Source organism: Neopelma chrysocephalum, unplaced genomic scaffold, assembly GCF_003984885.1.
Source record: "Neopelma chrysocephalum unplaced genomic scaffold, ASM398488v2 Primary Assembly neopelma1_96936, whole genome shotgun sequence".
Taxonomy (NCBI): Eukaryota; Metazoa; Chordata; class Aves; order Passeriformes; family Pipridae; genus Neopelma; species Neopelma chrysocephalum.
In genome coordinates this window covers 219,528-242,495 of record NW_020925579.1, presented here as the reverse complement: position 1 = coordinate 242,495, position 22,968 = coordinate 219,528, and the positions used below count along the sequence as shown (strand labels likewise).

Below are 22,968 nucleotides of genomic sequence, written 5' to 3'. Positions count from 1 at the left end.
CAACTGAGCACCAAAATCCCCCCAAGTATGCACATACCAACACTAGTGTTAAGAACATCTAATTACAGCCTGTCCTCAGCACTGCCATCAACATCCAAAGCAAAACTTATTGAACAATACACTCTGAAGAAGCAAAGAGGTTTTGCTATGCTTTATTCAGATTATTTTGCTGCTCTGTTCTCTCTTCAGAGGAAGTACAGGTCTTGCTTAAGAACTGCAGCACTACCCTTCTGAAAAGCCTGATCTAGAGACAGCATAATGGAACAAGGCCGTGCCAAAAACGCTAGTGAGAACTGGGGAGCAAATACACATTTACCGTGGAGTACAGCACACACTTCGAATGCTAAAAGGGACAAGCTGGGTCACTGCATCCAGGCACCATAACTCAGACAAGATATAATAACCAGTTTACAAAAATGTAAGAACGTTATTAGCAATATATGTCTAAATTGCTAATGTGATGCCTTCCGTAGCAAGAGGATTACAAATCTCTGACAATTTCCTTGCACATACTATCTAAACTCTAGTCTGGGGCAAGTTTAAGATGGAGGCAAATAATTTTGTCTTCTCAGCATCTCACATCTCAGAACAAAAACTACTTCTTTTTGAATAGCACATAAGAACTCCTGCTCTGCTTCTATATAATGGATCTCACACTCCTCATCCAAATTTACTGAACTTTAGAAGCACCTCTAGGGAAAGTATGTATAAAAAAAAAGGAAGCACATTATAAACCACATCAATCTCATAAAAGGAAAATAATCAACTAATATTATGTTTGAAAGAAGTCAACTGCATGCAGCATTTCCTTTTGATGTTTGTTTGCATGTATGCGTGCCAGTGCTTGGCATTGTATTGTACTGCTAAGTATATTTGACCACCTTAATGTGCACAGGAAACTGAAGATCCCTCTTAAAAAATAATCCACCTAGCTTATTATTAGCTACTTCACTGGCAGCTGAAAGGGAAAGTACACCTTCCAAGAATAGTTTATTAGAGCCTCCTCCAGCCTACGTAATTCTTACATTGTGGCAAGGAAGTTGACAGGGATCAATACTATGAACATTTATCTGGCCTCTTAAACAGCTTTTGTAGGTTGTGCTGAGCTCCAAGTTGCCACAACTACAGTGCTAGCTGTACATCAGCCAGCTTGTGTGTGTCTCATGAATATAAACACAGGCAATACTTACTGAAAAGAAGATAACTGTGATATATGAGTATCTACAGACACACTAAACAAATACCACTATCCAGCACACGAGGTCGTTCAGCACTTGACAGCTCACAATAATTGCCACAGGTTGCAACCAGCCACACATACCACCTTGAGCAGACAGGAACTAGCCCCACCTTGAAAGTCACAGGGTGAAGTGTCTCACTCTGCTGCAGCTGGTAAATTCAGTTGAGAAATGTAAATTAGCAGAGGCACTGTCTCTGGCTTCAGACACAAAATTAATTGCATCTTACTGGCTAGATCATTCAATAATAGATCATTTATACCAGCTGCAGCAGATCAAAACTAAGTTAACTCAGTGACAACCTCCAAGTATTTACCTGCATCCTTAAAGGCATCCTTTTCACCTTATGCAATAGGAACTATTTTGAGTACTCTGGTACCTCACAACATCACTATGAATGGAAAATGACTGTTGTAACACAGGAAGCCCAAAACCACAGCAGAAATCAAACACACATTGCCCCTGAGGTCCATTTCATCTCTTGACCACAAAGTCACTCTTTCCTATCAAAATGAGAAGCTTGTATTTCTTGGTGCTGTTTTTTACAGTCTGTCTAAGGTGGAGTCAATATAAAAACAAGGTACCAGTTGACCGCGTATTTAGGCAGGTTAGGAACTTTGTTTTCAATATATGCTTAGACGATTTACAGCACAGTAAAATTGACTGAAGCCTGAAGATTTTACTGTATACTTTACTGGATTTATCCCTGAAACAAAGCAGACAGTAGTACACAGTAGGGTGATGTATTATAACTGCATCCTTTTCTCAATATCTCTAGCAATTTTGCCCACAATTTCTTACTTTTAAGTGAGTTATCACAAGCCATTGATTCCTTAGAAAGTTAGCAAGCAATAAGTAAGCTGGTGCTATTATGAGGCAATAATGTTGTCGTCAGTGCATGCAACCACTGTATTTTGTTCATTTTTCCCTCAGGCACAATACAAAGGAGCCTGATCACATTTTTCAGCCACTATTCCACAATTAGACTGTATGCAAAATGCATGAACAGCAAAAGCATGCTGCATTCAATCCTCAGTTAATCTAGATGATGAAATAAAGAGACTTCCATGAAGACACTCACATTCTAAAGACACAAATTAGTCAGAAGCCAAGACTAAAAGAATACTCAAATTTGAAGATCAGTTCTCTTTTTACACTCAGCATATGCCAATATAGACTGATTTAAATATGACCTACTAACATAGGTCAAACAACTACCAAGATTTTCCTAAGCCCAACATGAAAACTGTCACTATCAATTGCACTGTCAAGACACGTGAAAAGTTTCTTTATGCTTCCCCTTTCAATGCCTCCCTACTATCTATATACGATGTGCTACCTCTGCATAGCAGATGAAACTGTGTAACTACATGAATAGAGATTTTTAAGCAGTCAAAGAGCAAAACAGATACTTGTTTCAGATCCATGCAGGACTTGAATTCTGGTCCCCCAGCAATACAGCTGGAACATTACACATCATTTAATTTCCACAAATCCATCTTAATAAGCAGAGAGTACAGTGGCAGTCCTGAACACTGTCAGGTTCTACTTTGGATAGCATTATTCTCATTTGAAATACACACAGATACACACACACGTGCATACATGCAGCACATTAGCTGAATGACAATATCGAGCACACAGCCTCGTTTGCAGCAGGTTGAGCAGCTCTCTTGAAAAGCAATGGCATTTTATGGAACAGCTGAAAAGGTAGCAGAAATAGTTGCATCGTGTTCTCAGACATGATGTTTTACAGATGTAATGCACAAAAATACACCTTCCAGCTTTGTCTTCCCAGCTACAGATCTTACGATTGAAATGAAACCATGTGCTAAATAGATGCATGCCAACTTGCACCAGCAGACCCCAGTTTCCAGTTCCTTTCCTCCAGCAGGGTGGACAGGGGAAGCCATTCTACAACCAAAGTCTCCTTTAATGAGCCGTACCTTCCTTTTACTTCACACATGCTCCAGTTGCTCCAAAGCTCACTCGCTAGCTCCCACCAACTCCCCCAAAGCCCAGTGCCCCTCAATATCTACAATACACTCACAATAATACCAGTCAAATACTAATACTAATTTGGGAAAAATTAGTGCTTAGAGAAATTAGCTCACAGCGAGTTTCAATCTTCTGTTTATATTCCCCCAAATACACAAAAAAACATAAAAGTATTTAAGTTAGTAAGTAATCTGGGGGATGCAGAGAGAAAAAAGGCAGAAAAAAAGCTGCATTTCTATGCCTACTGTGGTGAACATCACTACTTGTGTACCAAAATAGAAGTTTCTGCCAAACTTTAATGGTCATTGCAAAGGATATAGCACAAATTATGTCTTTCTAGCATTTTTGCAAGCTGTCCTCTGATTTCAGACCCATAAAATCATAATTGCAAGAAAAACTGTACTGTACATTAAAGAAAAATATTTAAACAACTAAAATTTTCCTTATCACATTACAACACATTCAATTTCATAAATACATTTAAATAACATTGTAATAGGCTTGGAGAAGATAATGAAGTTACAGTGATAACAACACAGCAGAAAGTCATCTGCAAGTGCCAAGAGATTCATAAGGAAACCGTCTCAATGTAAAGTTCCACTTTTGTAATAGATACGATGAGGCAATCATTTACATCAGAAGTGGTACAAATTACTACCTACCTCTTGGGACAAGAAAGGAATGACTTGTGCACATATAGCATTCAGCCTCTTGACAATTTCTGCCTGCAAGTGACAAGAAAAAAGAGGTTCAATTATGTAAATTCTCAAATGCAACTGTCACCCATGAACACTAAAGAGACATTTTATTTTTTTTAATCTCTGGCAATCCTCTGGCCAGGACATGTTATCAAAATAATAAAAGTATTTGGACACCAATTAAAAAATATTTAGGAAGCTAGTAATTTCTGGCTTAAAAGGTCCTCTTAAAAAACAAAGACTAATTAATTTTGATTACACAGTCACAGGCATTTAAAGAACAAAACCTTTAGGAGATGTAACAAAAAAGATAAACAAAATTCTGTGTATCAAACTGAACTCTCTCCTACAATGCAAAAGCAAAGATCGTTTGCAATTACAGCAATGCTGCTGTAAGCAAAGGGAACAAATAAACCATTTACTGCTAACAGTGCATATCATGAGAATGCTAGCATTGTAATATACAACTTCACTGATAATCATTCTACCACATATTTCAGAAAGAGAAACTGCAGTCTTGTATCACACTTATGCTTTTATCAAACCCAAGGTTAATAGCAGATACTTTCATGTTGCAATTGTGATCAGAAATTAATAATATACAATGCTATATTTCCATGCTGGAGATTAATTCTTATTCTATGTATTTTATCTGTAAATCTTAATAGACACAGGGAAGATTTGGTGAGATAACACAAGAATTACAGCTCCAAAACTGAAATATTTTAAGCAACACAGACTTCCCTACAATATATCATAACTTTCTTATAATAAATTCTAACCAGGATCAATTCCTCATTATACAGTAAGACAGAATGCTCTTCCTCTTGCAAAGTCACTAACCGTATGATGAAGAGATACAAACTTGTGCAATTTAGCCTTCCTTCTTTTAACAGTAAACCTTCCAGCCTTTTTGCTATGCTGTCTTTTAAATAGCAAACACTTAGGAAAGAATCTATAGAAAAGAAAGGCTCAGAAGTAGCAGTAAAAAAAGCCAGAAGGTCCTATAAAATAAATCTAGGTTCAAGGAATATTATAGTTACACAGCTACTTAACCAACAGACATGGTTTGCAAGAGGTAAGAGTACATATGAAACTAACTCTGCCCCCTTGTGCATACTGTGTGATACATACAAATTACTAATGCTATTTTGCAAATACAACTACTTAATTTCTCTGAAATCCATCCAGACTCCCATAGGTTATTTATACAGCAATTTCTATGCTACACTATCCTTGTATCTTCTCACTGGCCTGCACTGTTTATGCAAGTCCTCATCTTGTTAAAACATTTATGCATTTTAATATATGTTTAGATTCGTCTACTACCCTTTTCTATTTATTCACCAGCATAGATACCTTATAGGACACTTCAGAATATGTTCTGTTCACCACAAAGCTAAATTACCTGCACATTTCAAAGTTCTCTATGTACCTATAATATCAGATATCTCACAAAGTAAAACTTAAATATTCCTTTAAACAGACTGTTCACTATACTACTTGACATGAAAATTTATTAACTGCTTGTTACACAAAGCAGTACTGGAACCGACAAGTTTGTGCATCTAAGCCTCAGCCAGAGAGGCTGCACACAGCATTACTTGAGAAAAAAACATTTTATTACGGAATTTAGACTGTAATACAAGGCGCAGCTGAAGAGTACTGAAGCTGTAGTGGTTCAAGCATCATTAATTTAGTAATTTCCAAATTTTGGGTTCCAGCCACACTGCTTTTTTTTAAAGGAATCTCCCAAGTGCTTTAAAGTCAAACAGAAAACTACACATTCTGTTCTTCAAGGCTTTTCCATATGAGTAGAAAATTCCAAAGTGCCCCAGCATAAGCTGAAGCCCCTCTGACCTGCCATTTAACTCACATATATGCCATAGTAAAAAAAGGCATACCATGCTTTTTTTCTGCTGCAAAACAACTCCTCCTACCTACCTTTAAAATGCCCGTCACAACCTTACCCACCTTCTGCATAGCTCCTGGGGGGAGCCTCTGGAAAACCACTCTTCCACCTCAGTCACATTAGCTGGATACCTTACTGCACTGCTAAGAAAATGAGAACAAAACCGGCTCAAAGTGCCATGCAGGAGCTCAGCATCTAATTTTAAAAGGCTTGAAGATTCATAGATTTTAAGGCCAGAAGGGACTGTTACAACTGTCTTATCTGACCTCCTGGGTAACACAGGCTGTAAAACTTCACTGGCTTCTCCATCAAACCCATAAATTACAGTTCAGCTAGAATATAGCTTAGTCAACAAAAATAATTTTATTCAATTCACTCTGAGGCATTTCTTCTCAGTTAAGGTACTCAACCATAGCTATTTCAAGTTATTTCAGCTATGATGTTTTCCTTTTGATCATTTCTCTCCCCCCTCCCCAACAGAAGTATGTCTCTCTTCTACTGCTCTTCTGGCCAAAAAGTGGATGAAACATATTTGCTCAATATTTATACAAAAATACACCTCTGGCAGATTCTGAATCTGGGAAACGTTAAGCTAAAAAGAATTTTCCAAAAAGCTGTAAGTAACTGAAAACAGGTGACTGAATATGAACAGTTACACAACTGCAATAAATCTCTTGATATCAATCCCACTGGAGTGCAGAAAAGTGAGTCCTTTCATGCTGTATGCAGGGAAGTGAGCTGATGGAGACAGCACCCAGCTCAGCCTATGGAGAAGAAAAAGAACTTGCTAAAACAGCTTCAAGTGATGTGGAAACATTTCCCAGCAGCATTTCTGAGCTAGACAAGGGGCCCACTAGGCCAGTCACAACAAAGCCAAGAAGCCCTTGCTATACCAAAGTGTTTACAATTTTTCCTTATTAAAACAGTCTTCATTTCCCCTAATAGTGAGCGTCCCCAGTTGCACATTTGTGCGTACATTTTATCACCCTCAACACACGGGCAGCAAGGAAACAGCACAACTGAGCAGCAGACTGCAGAGGCACAGCATGACCAAGACAGAGACTGCCTGCCTTTGGAGACCACAGGCAGGCCAAAGGCATGAAGCAAAACAGTGTGTACATGCACAAATGATAGGAAGGGCATTACACATTCTGTACCAAGGAAAGTCTTACACCAGACATTTTCACATAGTAAATACGAAGTACAGTCTGTTTCGACACTGCAACTGTTTCTGCAATTAACTGTGGGAGATAATGCCACAGCAACAGGCTTGATTGTCTTCCGCAAAATGTACAAGAGAAAGCAGTTAGCCTCCAGAAGCTAGTTGAGTGGGTTTCTTGCGATGTTGCCCTAAAACCTGAAGGCTTATACTGCTCACACAGGTTAGCATCTCAGTAGACCTATTCCTACTGCCCCTGGTGGGGGCCCGGAAACTCATTCTTCTTTGCATAAGGTACAAACTCTGACACAAAGTAAAGAACAACTCCACATTTCTACACTCATACAGATATTTAAAACCTTACATTTCATAACCAATTTAGGGTCTCTTTTTTCTCTTAGACATCAGGTCAATGGGCTTTTCATGATCAGTTTAACTGGTAGGAGAAGGAAAAAGCATGATTTCATAAAATCAGTCATTCAGTTCCTCACATGAAAAGCCAAAGTTGTCTCAGAAACACGGCTGCTTCCACAATCATCTAATTTTACCTCTTTTTTCCCATGGGACTAGGCTTTAGATAGCCTTCATTTATTTACAGGCCCATCCACTGGGCTATAGTTATCAGCCAATAATACTGTGGACACACACACTTCTAATGGCCTATATTTTGAAACCAAGTCTAATCTGATGGCGCAGCGCCCAAACTCCTTTTCCAGCATAGCCATTAAAGAATGTAGGTTATTGCTGTTGTCACCATTGATATTTGTCACTGTAATGTAATTAGGGCCCTAAAATGATGCATTACAGCCCTTGGCAGAGCTTCTACTAAAATCTTTTCTTCTGCTCACTGAACTGCGACCTGCTTTCTGATGAAGAACAGACAGACAGCTTTAGGGTGAGGAACAGATTCATCAAAGTAGTATTTTCCAACTCTGGAAATAAAATAAATAAGTAAATAAATAAATAAATAAATAAATAAGAGGGCTACCTAAGAAGAAACACAAGGGGAGAGGGGAGTGGGGATGGAGGAAACAAACAGCACATTTTAATTTCATCTGACTGCTTGAAACGCTGATTGCATCTAATGAAATGTTTCTTAGGACAATATATTCCCAGCCTGTGAATTACATGGTTAATCAGGGTTCTATTCTGCTATCCATCAGCCTATGCCAGCAGTGTAACTTCCAATCACATTTATAGGTTATGTGGGTCACGCATCCCTGAACAACTACATTCACGGATATCCCACGTAAACTGGTACAGATTCTGAAATGCTGTTGCTAGTGTTACTGATTGTTATAATACTATTCAAAGCTTTATGAAAGCTCCTGATAAACAACTGCTAAATTACTGCCTGTGGATACAGCACGATGCTCTGAAATAGCAATAATGGCACAATAAAAGGGTGACTCTTCATGCCAAAACATAAAAAAGATGGCTTGTGCTGCCACAGTTTGTCAAATCTGCTAACACACTAAGACACTTCTATTACTACTTTCCCTAAACCAAAAGATGTTTGGTTTTGCATAAAAGCACACAAGCACGGAACCAGAAAAGATGAAGCAGACTCAGAAAGGGAAGGCTTGGGCTTGAATTGTCTTTTTACTGATGCAATGCAAGGTTGTACTGTTTCCATCCTTTGGGAGAGACCTACAACACAGTATTTAGAAGTTCTGATCTCTTTTCATAGTTACTTACGTGGCATCATTTTTAAAAAGAGACGATACTTAAATCATTGTGCCAGAATCTGATCCTAGTAAAGGAATGAGAACTTGTACCAGTTAACAGTGCCTCAGCATTATCTCAGGGATACAACACAAGAGTAACAGCTAAGGTCCCCAGTTCAGACAACAAAATCTTTTTGATCAAAGTTGATAAGTTAAATGGTACTTAAGTTCCTAAATACACCTAAAAATCTGACCTCTTAAGTTCATAAGTACCTATAAAGGATTCTGAAAAATGTTCAAAGATAAGTCTATGGACAAGACTATACCTCAGGTTCCACAAGGTAGGATAACCCAGTCCATTAAGAGGGCTCAGCAAAACTGGACTTTAGGGTACAACCACAGCTCCACAGCTATCAGTTGTAGGTGAAGGGGAGCATGTGATGGACCATTTGACTCCTAAATCCCTTTCAGAATTACAACATAAGTGGTTTAAATCCATTTACCCTTGCCACAAACAGCTAAAACAGGACATAAGCACATGGTAAAATACGGAAATGCGTTTAAGTGCCTTATTAGCATTTTAGCATATGTCCAAATACTTAGCACTGATGGAGATGAAAAAAGAAGCAAGAGTCATATAAACTCCAGATACTGAAGTACTCAGAAATGTCCTCATAGATAGGGAGTTCAGAATAAATGTGTTGCCTAAAAAATATCTATTAGTATTCCCCTTTTTCTGGAAAAAATCTAAATGATTCTGTAAAAAAAAAAGAGAATTGGGATTTTATTTATAGTATATAAACTTCAGGAAAATATTTCCACTATATTTCACAAAGTTCCATGGTTATTAAAATTATAAAAAAATTGCTGGTAAAGAATTACCACTGGAGGCTCTAGGTCTGTCAGTGGAATGGAAAAAAACCTACTATATATGTATTGTTGAAATAAAACAGAATAATAAAACATTATTGGGAAACCCATTTCAGCAGCCAGTAGTAAGAAGAATATATGCAATTACGCTTTCAGAAAAATAATCTGAAACAACTGTTATTTCAGGTTTAATTTGTTCTACACAATGCAGCCTTTGCCAAAAAGATCAATCTAGTTTATTAAGTGCTTACCAAGAACACATGCACACACCCTAAACAAGCATTTCGCAAATTAGTGAGAACAAAAAACCATTATTACACTGTATGAAACATGTAATGATTCTGAATAAAGCAAGAAAAAAAAGCTAATCTTAGTATTTCCCAGAAAATTAACTTTTCATTCATAAAGAAGAATATGTTTTGTTTTAATCACAGACTGTTGTCTGGAAGTGCTTACTCCAGTTCTACGGAACTGGAGGAAATACTGCAAGCCCTGAATATCAAATTTCTCCTCAGCCCTAAAGAAATGGTGTTTGGAAACCAAGACTCAAAGAGTCTAGTTTTGTAGTCAAAGGAAGTGGAGGGAAAAGTTCTATGATACAAAGAAGACTGAACAAAAAAATTATTCTTTGCTAAGCCAATTGCTGATGTTTATGTACGAGTTGGATGTAAGCAGGGTCATCAGAGTGCCAAATAATCACGGGTACATTGTCTACCTCACTTCCTTACCAAATTTCTTTTCAAATAACCCAGCTAAGCTCTTAAAGTACTGAAAACATGATACTCAGCCTCTCTAAATTAATTTACATGCCTATTTTGCACAAAATGCTGCAAACAGCAACACAAGCAATAAACTGGAGTGGCAGACTTTTCAAAATCAATTTCCTAATGTACGTACCACTCAGTGGGCTGCTGAAGTGAACTGATAAGACATAGCTTTTATTTAATGTCTCAAGAATCACGTGGAGCTCAACTCAGAAAGAAAGGATACATATTGAATCATTCGTGTTTAAGACAATAAAAAGCAAGTCAAGTAAGGTGACATATAAACATGCATCAAGCCTGCCACCTGATGAAGTCAATGTTTTTTGTAAATATCAACTTTTATCAGCAAGTAGGCAAACAAATGAACAGCCTGGAGATTACCATAGTTCTTCAGTTTCTCAGGTTGCCACCAAGCTGCATCCTGCCCCACCCTGACACCAGAAACTGCAGAGCATCCAGAAAAAAGGCTGCAAGTGGAACTTGAAATGGCAAAGACTGGCTTCAATTTCCCTTCCTCAAAGGCAGCAGGAAACATTTGCTGAAAAATCAGATGGAAACAAGTAAAAGGACACTGCCACAGGAAATGCTGTTTCCATCAGTAGAGCTTTGAAGTCCCTCTATAAGGTACTATGCCTTCACCTACAAGCAATCCTCAGCATTTCACTGCAACACTTTTTTTGTGAAATACGTCCTCATTACATAGGGCTGAGATATTTTCATCACTCTCCACCAGGTGAAGGATCTGACTTTATAGTCAGAAACACAGGAAAAAAAAATGTTTTAAGCTTATAAACCTGTGGCATCACCCTACGGCTCAGAGTTCAGTATTTTGCATCTATCTCCAAGCTGCAATTAGGTCAGAATTTCCAATTTTAATCTTTCCCATCACTGCTGAAACACAACAGCACATGCACAATCACCAGTCTCTTACTACTCAATTTCCACCCTCACACACCCCACCAAAGAGTCTGACCACAGTTCTGCATCTGCTGATAATGGCAGAATCCAGTCTGAGCCTGCCCTTGTAACTATATGCACACAGTGGTTCTAGTGTGCAGTTTTAAATTAACTGGATGAAGAAAATTCTCTATTTATTTACATCACAAGTTCATTTATACTCTGTTCCTCAGGGGTGGCAGGAGAACTAGTCAGAAAGAAATACCACAGATCAGTAGTTTCAATGTGTACATCACAAAAAATTAATCAAAGGAAAAACAGTTGAGAGTAAAATCTTGTTCTCAGTATGCTTATGTTTGACTTGAGGTGGCCTTAACTGCCCTGAAAAAATATTAAGGAGGCAACATTTCATGGACAAGCTGAAAATATCTAGAAATTGAATCTAAAAGAAACTATGCTTTTAAAATTTACATATATAGGGCTTTAAAAAAGGAGGTCCTGATGCTCTTTTTAGAAATGTTACCACAAAATAAACACTAAAATAATTTTCACATTATAAAATAGAATGCCAGTGTCCATTTCTGACCCCTCCCTGCACTTCACTTTCATCTGCAAATACACACACAGGAAGACTCAGAAAGAGCTATAGGCACCTAGTAGCCCACATACCCTATCCTATCCACTCCCTGTATTATGGCTAAAGTGCTTACTCTGGAGCAGTATGCTTCAAATGTTAATCACCAAGAAGCTGGTATGCTATCAGAGTTGAGAACTGTGAAGATTGCAACAGACTTCCAGTTACACCTAAAAAGTTGTACTCTTCAGTCTTGAAGCTTGCAGAAAACACTACAATCAGTGGCAACACACAACGTTCTGACAAGAAAACTAAGTTTCTCCAGCAAGTGTTGTGTTGTTGCAGGTTTTAATGAACTACATAAAGCTGACCAATAAACTTATAAAAGCCGCAATCAGAAGTCACCCATAAAAACAAGAGATATAATGTGACTGATGAACTCAAGTTTATTTTCTTCCAAATTCGTCTGGAGCTCACGAATCAGTCTTTCTCCATCAGGAACAAGACTGCCATTTCTTTTCGCCTCTGGTTTCCTTTGCTTAATCTGACTCGGCCCTGCAGGTTATGAAAGGTGGAGCCCATAACCTGTCTGATTCATTGATAATCACACTTGATCGTGTTTGCTTCCAGAAAGATAATACAAGGAATAAGTACACTGATCTATTTGATGGATTTGTTAAGTCTGATTACAAGAATTCTTAGAGTGTTTGAAAACTTTGTCATGTTTCACCTTCAATCCTTCATCTCTTCTTCCTACCCAGCAATTTCACAATACATCGTGAACAGCAATCAAGGTATTTATTTAAAGGAAACAACATTTTAACTCGTCTTCTGTTGCAACTATGCTGTTGTACCATGAACAGGAGCAATACTCAGATGCAATTTCCGCAGATTAACATAACAGATTTTAGTATTTGAAATAATAGACAAAAATACTCCCCCTTTTAAGCCAATACAGAAGCATAATTTTAACATCCCTGAAAGAGATGAAAGAACAGTACAGTGAATTTTGTGGCAATGATATAATCAAGCTTCAATTTTGAATCTTTGTAAAGACAGACATTCTAATAAGTCATATTACTATGCTCACATTTTAAACCAAGGGAAGTATGATACCTGTTAATTCTTTCTGAGGATAAGTAAATGTTTCATGTTTCTTGGTGGTCTTTATCAAGTTCCAGTTTCTGGAATAAAGCGATCATCTGAGAAGCAGAGTACATTTAAGACACCTTTCTCCCTTTCTTATCTAGAGAGTCTTTTGTTTGTTAAATCAACACTCCACAAGTGAAAGTTTACTAAAACACTAAGGGTGTATAAATAGGACACATTTTCTTTTACTCTGAATTTAAATGCAAGTTTCAAACTCATAATTTCCTCGTGCTTGAGAAGGCAATGCCAGTCCTAGTGAAGCACCAACTGAAAACTTCCATATTGCAGCACCCTATATGGAAGGGCGAGGTAGGGTGAACGAACTATCTACCCATCTTGTTACTAGGGGTTTACACCATACTGCATATGATGACATAGCCAGTGAGGATCCCAATTCCCTTTCTCTGGAGCAGGTTGCCCTGAGAGTAAGGGGGACAGTACCAAGGACCTAGCGAACCAAGTGCATTCATCCAACAAGCAAAGACTGGAAGTTCCAGCATTCCACACATCTCTGCCACGATTCAGCTGATACTGATTCACATTCACATTTTCGAAGTAGAAGACTTGTTCCAACAACTAGCTCAGCAGGAAGGAATTCCTGATGCAGCAGAATTTCCAAAGAGGAAGAACAAAAAAAGACTGTAATTCCAACTCCTATTGAGGAGAAAACATTGATATGAATTGTCATTGCTCATAATTTAAATCAGTGGGGATCATAACTATCTCTGCTGAAAATAATTCATTCAGATTCCAGCATTTCTGCAACTAGGGTTGCTTGCTATTTTTTGTCCTAAGTGATGGAGATCAAAGAAAGAACAGGTAATTTAATCCTTCAGCATGTGAATACCTAACAAGTGGTAGTTTCACTAGGGAAATACATCTAAAATAATCAGGCAGTTTACGATTCTCTTTTTAGCCTTCCTAAGAAGACACATTTGCAAAGCAAATGCTAAGACATTTGTAAGACATGTACTCTTAATATGTTCAGAAAATTCACCTGTCCAAGACAGCAGGATACACTAAGTACATCTTCACATTCAATTCATTTGAATGGCATTCCCCCAGTGAAACTCCCACCAGAACAGAGAGACTCTAAATCAAGCAAAACTAAGTGGCATTTATCTTTAAAGTACATCAGCATTATTGAAATTTTCAAATACTCTTTATCCATGAGGGATTTCAATGTAAAATAATTTTCAAGAAACGACAATTTTAAGAAAATGCCGTAAGAAGCAGAACAGGAAGAATGGAGCAAGAACTCTCTATTTAGGAAATGTAAATTTTATGGAACATTTTCCGGTGTGTAACTTCTGTGAGAACATACTTGGTGCAGAGAGCTACCATGAACTGCACTAATTTCAGAAAAATGCTCAAGACACACCATATGTTAAATGTGCTTTCCATCATACTGCACCTACAAACTTTAATAAAACCGTCTACAACATGGAAATCACATCAAATTCAAGCAAATGTAGGGGGTAAATAATCAACCTCTAAACAAATTAAACATGTGATCAGCACATTTCTCCTTAAACAAGTTCTTATCAGAAAAGGTATCAGTCAAACAAGATTCCATCATGAAGTTGTTTCAATTTTACACCCATGATTCCTCTACTATAAAGACATCTGGGCCAGAAACATGGACTACACACTCACCAGTTATGCTGTGTCTGCTCTTGAGATAGAGAGAAGGCTTTCACTGTTGCCTCATATGCACTTCAAATTGGCATAAAAACAGGCACTTGAAATGCACAGAAAACTTCATTTCTAGACACACAAAATCTTCAAGATGAGATTTTTTGTGAACATTTTAAGTCAGAAAACAAGAGCACAGTCAAGTGAGCAGACTACATGGCAGCAAGCTGCTCATCTTGTTAGACATAGTTCTCTGGGCATGGTAAGGCACTCTCTTTCTCTTCCTCCCTGCAACCAAGTTGTATTGTTATCAACCATAATCTAAACTTTTCGCCTCTCAGGTTAGTATCGTGATTGGTTTAGCTGAAAGTTTCTGAGCCACCTGGTAAATCAAATCACCAATATCCAATTGCACAGTGAATTTGAAACAATAAATAAATAAAAACTAGTGCAAATTAGTGGTGGTCATACCAACTTGGTACTGGTCAAATGAAGAAATTAAATGCTGTGATCAAAACCATTAAAAAACCCACACGAACAAAAGAATGCATATTTATCAGTTAAAGCAGACAGCATGAGAGACAGCAAAATCACATTTCCATGCTCAGTTTCTTTTGGATTTTTTTAATGGATCTCTGGCTTTTTGCCATGGAGTAATTCTATGGTTTACTCAAATGCAGTCTCTGGGCTTGTTAATTTCATATTAATTTTCTAGGTCTGTATTATTGCTACTTTTTTAATCAAAAAGGTTTCAGGCAAGCATTTAGATGAAAAATCCTAACATTTTTACCCACAAAAGTACACAGAGGTTTGATCTATTCTGGTTTATGAAAATCTGTTTTGCACAAACTGTGATAATTATTCCTTTTTGTAACAGCAGCTTCCCATGACAATTAGAGACTTAGTTGTGCTATTCTGTTTGCATTAGAAATTTGCCAGAATACAAAAAAGAAAACCTTAAAATCACTGAATTACCTACTGACTGTTTGCAAACCTGTTTGTGTAAAATCATTATCTGTTTTTCAAAAAGGCAACAGAAAATGTTGGGAAGAGTAGAAAGGGAAATAGGTTTGATAACAAGTGGATAGCTCAGACTGTTTCCTTTGTGTGAGCTTCAGTGAAGATGAAAAAATAAGCTGGAAAATATTAACTTTCAATATAAAGAGAAAGCAGTTTAAAATTACTCATTTATTTACTGAAATAAGTCAGTTTTTACTATGTAACACACCATGACACGTGGATGAAAGCAAAGGAAAGAGAAGTGAGAAAACATTTGTTTTTTAAGTCATTAAGAAGGGATGCAATTACTTTCATCATCACAAGTATAATTTCACTCATGGACATAAAACCAGAATTGCCTTAAACTACCTATAGAATAGCCCAAGAAGCTGGAGAAATTATTAGAACAGTAAAACCTTGCCAACTCCTCAGTTATCAGGACCTGAGGAAGTCTGTTCAACAGTGGTGAAAGCACATCTGTGAGTACTTCAGTGATACTCTTGTATACCATTCACATGCACCAAACAGCACTTTATCTTAACTCTGTACCCATAAACAAAGTCTTGAAAATAGATGCCATTTTCTGCCAACACAGCCTAAAGCAATACAAAACCACTCTCAATATTTACTGCAGAACCTGTGTAGAACTCATTAGGCTTTTTGCTACTCTACTGACTAAGTTAGACTGTACACTGAGATATATTAGAGTCTTGTACCCCTCTGAGGAAGGGTAACCACAATAGGTAGGAGCAAAGTGATGCTCAAATAAGAGAAAGTGACCTGCTTTACCACCTAAATTTCACTGCTCAAACCAAAGCAGAAAAGCACAGCACTAATTCAGTGGAGAGAACCACGTGCCAAACCTTTCTCCTGTATTATGCTAAAGATAGCTCTAAGATTAGTACTTCTTTTCCAAAGTCCAACTTTCATTTACACTCAAAATTACTTTTACAGCTTCTCACATGTGGGGAGAGATTCAACCAAAGCTGCGATCCTCATTGCTGAATACTAAGCCCGTTTGCCTAATCTTTTGATATTTCACATTGTCATTACCTTCCTTCCTTCCTTCAACCTCTTCAACAAATAAATCAAGAAAAAGCCTTGTACAGATTCACTGCCTAGTGGGTTGAGGCTAAAAAGAGACTGGGAAACTAGTTAAAGAGCTATACCAAGAGCCTATCTTAGACTAATTCTGCACAGCTCCACATAGAACCATCAAGCACAGAAAAGTTTATCCAAGCCTGTATTTTCTCTAACTTTACAATATAATTGCTTCTACCAGAGAATCAAGATCCCACTGTACTGCAGCCCCTGCATTCATAGCTATACACACATTGCAAAGATTTGCACATACAGGTGGCAGGCACGGACACACTATCACAAGGCAAGAAAGTTTGTTTCAGTTTTCCCAGAAAAATTCCACCCCGGTAAAAAAAGTAGTATTATCCCATTATACAGATGGAGAACAGAGGCTGATAGGATAGACTACCACAGGCAAACTTCCTTAACACGAATCAAAGCATTGACTGTATTACCACTGAAAGGCACATCCCTAGAGCCATTAATTGCAGCTGGATGGAAGACAGCAGAATTCACATGGAAAGCAAAAGAAGGACAAAACTGTCTTGGGAAAGAGCACTTTGCCCCAAGCATAATGCTCTAGGAGATAAACACAGTCACTTCGAAGTGACTCCCATCTAATACCATCCCACTTCCTATTTCTTAACATACTGCTCTCCAAACAATTCTCTGTGGTAAGGGCTATGCTTCAGGAAATAGTATTACTTCCACTTCCCAGACAGAGATCTGAAGCAGTGAAAGCCAGAGGTGAAGTCTCCAGAAGGTATGTAATGGAATTTTTAAAAATATCTAAGCACACTAGACATGTAATTCAGCAACAGATAAATGCTCAAGAAGATTTTCTAGAATTCCTAAGCATGTAGGGGTTTCTACTCTTATCTACAGATACATAAATGGTACCTTTGCATCTGAAAAAAAACAAGACACACCACCACAAAAATTTAGGTATTAAAATCCCAAACTTTGATCTTCACCCCCCCTTGACTCCCCACTCCAGACTGACACAATGCTGAAGTCACCAAAAATACACAGAAGTCTCCATATCCAGGACTGAACTCTGCCAGAATTATTCCTACATAAAATACAGCAGCAGCACACTAAAAAAAAAGGAGTGGAGAACAGACAGATTTCTATGTAACAGCTTAGTAATTAAAGAGTTCAATCAGAGCATTATATCCATTACTTCAGTTCTTTCTTTACTTCTCCTTCCCTGTCTAATAGGTTTCTGTGAGCACTGGAAAGACTCCCAATTTTTTCACTGGAGAAGGAATGTCTCTTTTCCAGTTCCTGCTCAGAATCATTATACTTGAAGAAACACTGCAGGCTAAACCGTGGGTTTGGGGCAGAGACTGGAACCCAGTAAACTTGTCCAGCTGGCCAGAGTCTTTCCAGGGGGACAGCACAGCACCTGTCTCTCCTCTTTCAGTTGGACTGAACCATTAAGGATCTCGTGCAAACGAGACAGCTTCCTGCTGGGTATCCCAGTCATTTTCCTGGGAGAGAAGAAATGTGGGTCTCGCTAGTAGAACAGAAAAATAGCTGAACTATGACGAACGAAGAGTGCTGCCTTTAACAGTTTTTTGTTTAAGAAAAATCAGTACTATGCTTATACTTTTAAATAAATTTCAGGTGCCACTCTTCAAAAAGTGATTCTGAGAACTACCAAACCAAGGCAGCACGCCCTGGCAGCATCAACTTTGGTGGCTCAGCCTTCAAGCAGTGACGTATCTGAGACACTCCTGCGACCTCATTCCCCTCTGAGCTACCTTTTCCTATGTGATGGATTTCTTTGGCACTGTACTGAATCTCTTAACTCATCCCCATACCACAAGCATTTCTCTGCCTTTGTTCAGTGGGCCCTGCAGCCCAGTGGTACAAAAGTGTCCACAGCATTGCTCCCATCTCGCTCCAGAGAGCAGTAAAAGTGGCTTGTCCGAGGTCTCACAGGAAGACCTTGACAGCATAGTCCGGAAACTTGCATCTGTATTGCCCCCAAGCCCTAGATCCTGGCAGCTGCATCTCATCCACCTAAGAGCTTTCTGCATTGCTTCACATTAATACAGAGAGGTATTTCCCGTGTCTACAGATTTTCAGGCTCTCCAGGTTCTATCACAGGCTTAAAAAAAACCACTCTTGACCCTTAATGCAATGCATACTTACAGCTGCATTTTTTTTTAAATGTATAAACTAAGATTATCCTAGGATTCTTCTCACCTACATAAAGATATGTTAAAAATCAATGTTTTAGAAGAAATACACAGAGTTACAAGCAGAAAAGAGAGCTAATAGTAACTAAAGAAAGGACAAAATATACTAATTTCCTACATTCACAAGGTCTGTATGTCCATTTGACTGAAGGCATATTTGTAAAAAAAAATGCTGCATATTCGAAGAAGCTGGATGTATCTCCAAAGAAAAGTCTTTCATCTTTCCACAGAGGTAGGTTTTAAGTGTGTAACATCAAGGCTGCTAATGTTAGTTTTAAAAGCATCTTGTACACATGCTTGAAACTCATCTTCAAATAGAAACCTACAATCTCAGAAAAAAAAAAAAAGCAGCCATATTTATGCTCATGGGGGCTCTCCTATTGTACAGCCTTGTGGTGCTGTTGCTTTTTACATCTCTATCTACATGATCAAACCTAAGAAGATTGCGGTTTTAGACAAAATGTCAGAAATAAACCATTACCCAGAAATTTCCAGGACACCACAGGCACGTAACTGTAAGAATTTTTCTTAGGCTGACAACAAGTGAAACAAGTTTCATGTTGGTCTGTGGAGATAAACTGGGCAATACTGTAGGAGGGAGAAAACTAAATGCCTTGTAAATATACATGAAAGATGTTCTTCTCATGGCCTTCACATTAAAGTCATTATTGCTTCATTCTCCTTAACAGCCATCTCCAGAAGAACTTGGAAGCAAAGATGCAAAGGAAGCAGGACACCACTCTTGAATGAATTAAACCAAGAACTTATATACAATTCACTTTTCAAGAGTAAATGCATAACAAGTAACTCTGACAAGTAACTCAAAGTCCTTTGACGTTTGGATGAAGTCAGCATTGATATTGCTTTAGAGCAACAAATAAGCAGGAAACTCTCATCAATGTTTGATTTTGGTGGTGTTGTAGTTATTTTTTAGGACAAGACAGAAAGAAAAGATACAGTTTGCTGCCAGAAATTAAGAAGTACTAATAAAAATTGTAGATAAGCAACATGTTCAGACTGCAACGGCCTTCTGCAATTAGGACAGAAAGTCTACTGATTAAACTGTGGATAAGAATAGACAACCTATCCTTTGTTAACACATTGAGACAAACATACAGGGTATGTTTTATGCCCAAAGTCTCCCCAATCTTCTTGTGTTATAATTTTAAGCAAAGGCACCTACTGCATATTTTAAGAAAAGGCACCTACTTTGTATCTAGTCAGATGCTTTACAAAATTACAGCAAGCAGACAGTAGTCATGTTGTAGCTGACTCTCACACATCAGCACAGTACCATCTTTCAAGGGCATCACTAACAAAGTAGATGGTTGCCACATAGAGTGAATAGTAGTGCAGGGAAATAGGAGATGTGAGAAGAAAACCAACTGAAGAACTTCCTCCAAACATTTCTTATTCTTTGCCTTCTCCCTCAAGCCAAAAATCCAGGGTGTTTTGGCCAGCTTTGGCCTTATCCTCTTTGCTTTTCTTCTCCAAATGTTACCACAAGACCAGTCTTGTCTTGTACTTTCAACTTTTATCTCCAAATACAATCAAAAGAGTTGCAGAAAGGAGGATAAGTCAAGTATCTGTGGTGTTCTATCTCCTGGTAACCATCTGCAGGTACCCAGAGCATGAAATAGAACAGACAGCAACACTGACTTTTCTCTGCAGACCCACAGTGCTTCATGAAATATGAGTACTGAACTCCTGCCTCCTGCAGCAACCATAGAAAGGTGGTTTCCTCCTGCAGCTACCATAAAAATTCAGCAGTGACCCATATCCGCCTCAAAGACAAAACCACGACACAGCTCAGCTCAGCTGGCTACTTGGCTATTAAGCAGCTAAATGGTGGCTTGTCCACCTCATACCCAACATAGGATCTCCCAAAGTGGACAGGTAGCTGGTCAGAGACACCACTGGAGCTACTGAAAGAAACCTAGCCCTTCACAGCTGACAGTGAAGCAGCTGTCATGAAAACACGTGGACAAGCACTGTCACTTACAAGACTGCCCCCTTCTCCAAGCTTAAGCTAGGCTGCACTGTAGTTATTTCATCTCCCTTCCATTTATTAATAGGAAAGCTTATAATGAAAACAGCACTGTGTTTTCAAAAGAAATTGAGAAGCATTTCAGATATGAGGCATGGCTGAAAACTTTTTATTCATCCCTGTGAAAGTGTAGAAATGGGAAAAAGCGGCTGTCCAAGATAAACACTTTGCTCAATGATTGCTCCATTTTCCCCTGATCTTAAAAAGTAAAATTTGAATCAAATGATAAATAGGAGAAATTGAGATTTTGCAAATTTGAGAATTTGCTGTCACTGTCTGCAAGTATCATGACATTTTATTAAGTATTTGCAGAGAAGCATGTATTGGCCTTGCTGTGTTTTGATTTGTTTGATTTAGGGTTCAAAGTCAGAAAAGACAAGGGGATAGGACCTCGTTTGCTCTCTGTCATAGTATATCTGCATCACTGACTACACCTGTAACTGAAACCCAGGTGATGTCTATAGCAGCAGCTTCATCATGCCCTCTACATGGTGCTACTCCCGCACCAACGACTCAGTCCTAGGGCAATCACTTCTTTCTGGGGTAAGCCAGAACATGGTTGGAGGGGTTTTTTTTGCTTTTGCAAATTCTTAAACAGTCAAGACACTAAAGGAAGCCACGCACATAAGCAGAGTACTACAAGAGAAGTTTACTGTCTTTAAGATGGAAGAAAGAGCATAATTTTTAAAAATTAAATATTCCCAGTGACCATATACAACATGCACATAGTATACAACATATGCCAAACAAAATCTAGTGCCATTACCTACTGTTATGCAGATTCTTTATAGCATGAAGGGGACAAATTTTTACTTCTGCTTAACTGTTCTGCTGAGGTTTTTTAAGCAAGAAAAAAGAAAAGCACACATTCTCATTGCCAGTGTTTCACATCCCAAACATAACAGTGAAAAGATTTTCTCCTTTGAAGAATCTGAATTTCATCCAGCAAATGTCCAAAACTTCTGGCAGTAAAAGATTCTGCACAGAAACCACTTAAGCAGACCAAAAGAGAGAGGCCAAGTTAGAAGACATCTACTCAAAACTATGCCCTGTGTTACCTTTCCTTCTAACACAAAAGAAGAACTGCCACCATTGTATCTGTGGCATCTTATGATATATAAAGCACAAAAACTACGCATGTAGTTTTATAGTTTGGTATTATTTTTTCTTAGCAGAGTACACATCACACATTTTCTAAAAGCAGGAAATTATGACAAAAGTTGTCAGCTGTATCTCATACTCACCTCCATTGACTTTATCCTGATTGTTTTACTCCTTTTTTGCAAAAAAACAATTATGGAAGAACACTGGAGAAAAAACTAAGAAGCATGAGCCAAGCACAGTTTGTAGTGGTTTGAGCCAGGTTTTCCCCCTGAAACTAAGAAAGTGGTAACCCCCAGGGGGTGGTGACCCTTGGGGCTTGACCCAATCAGTGCTCCTGCAAAATATAAACATATCTCTGGAGACCGGAAAAGAAGCAGTGGTACTTCTTGAGAAGAAGAGGTGGTCATGTTGTGGTGAGCCACGAGGAATTGGGGCTCCGGCCCCTTAGGGGGCTCTGCCCCCCCCAGCCCCCGGTTGGGGGACTGCAGGGACTCGGAGCTGAGCTGAGTGTCTGTGGCTGAGATGCCGAAGGAGTTTTCTCCACTGCGAGTGGGCAGACGGAGCAGCAGCGGAGACAGTAGTGTCCGAAGAGCAGTGGCAAAGAGCCAACTGATAAAGACCAGAAAAGCAGCAGATGCCGGTATGTAGCTATGGAAGACACAGAGATGTCTGAGGAGAAGGAAGAAGCAGCAGCAGGAGTAGAACCGAGCCAGCAGCAGGAACAGAGTTTCGCGGGGTAAGAACTGGACAAACCAAAACCCCCAAACTCGCTAGAGACCCCTCCGAGAAAGAGGAGGGGGTGGTGGACTAAGAGGAGTCCTAAAGTGCAGTATGCACTGCTGAGAGGAGCGAAGAAGCTCCGGCCTCCTGAGAGATAAGGCAGGACGGCAAAAAGAATGTGTGTGGAGGGGGTGACCTTGGGCTTCCCCCCCTTGCTGCAGCTTCAGAGAAGCTGGCAGCCATCTTTGAG

General features: G+C 38.7%; 1 protein-coding gene across 3 annotated transcripts in view; it reads right to left on the bottom strand.

Annotated features, from left to right (window-relative positions):
* TLE4 (TLE family member 4, transcriptional corepressor) overlaps positions 1-22,968 on the bottom strand; it is a 101,438-nt gene that overhangs the window by 66,326 nt on the left and 12,144 nt on the right. For 2 of the 3 annotated variants that reach the window (XM_027670763.1, XM_027670765.1), the window contains exon 5: positions 3,899-3,961. In XM_027670763.1, the coding sequence (XP_027526564.1) occupies positions 3,899-3,961 (63 nt within the window). Of the gene's footprint in view, positions 1-3,898; positions 3,962-5,908; positions 5,972-22,968 lie in introns of those variants that run through there. The other variant, XM_027670766.1, reaches the window with a different exon arrangement.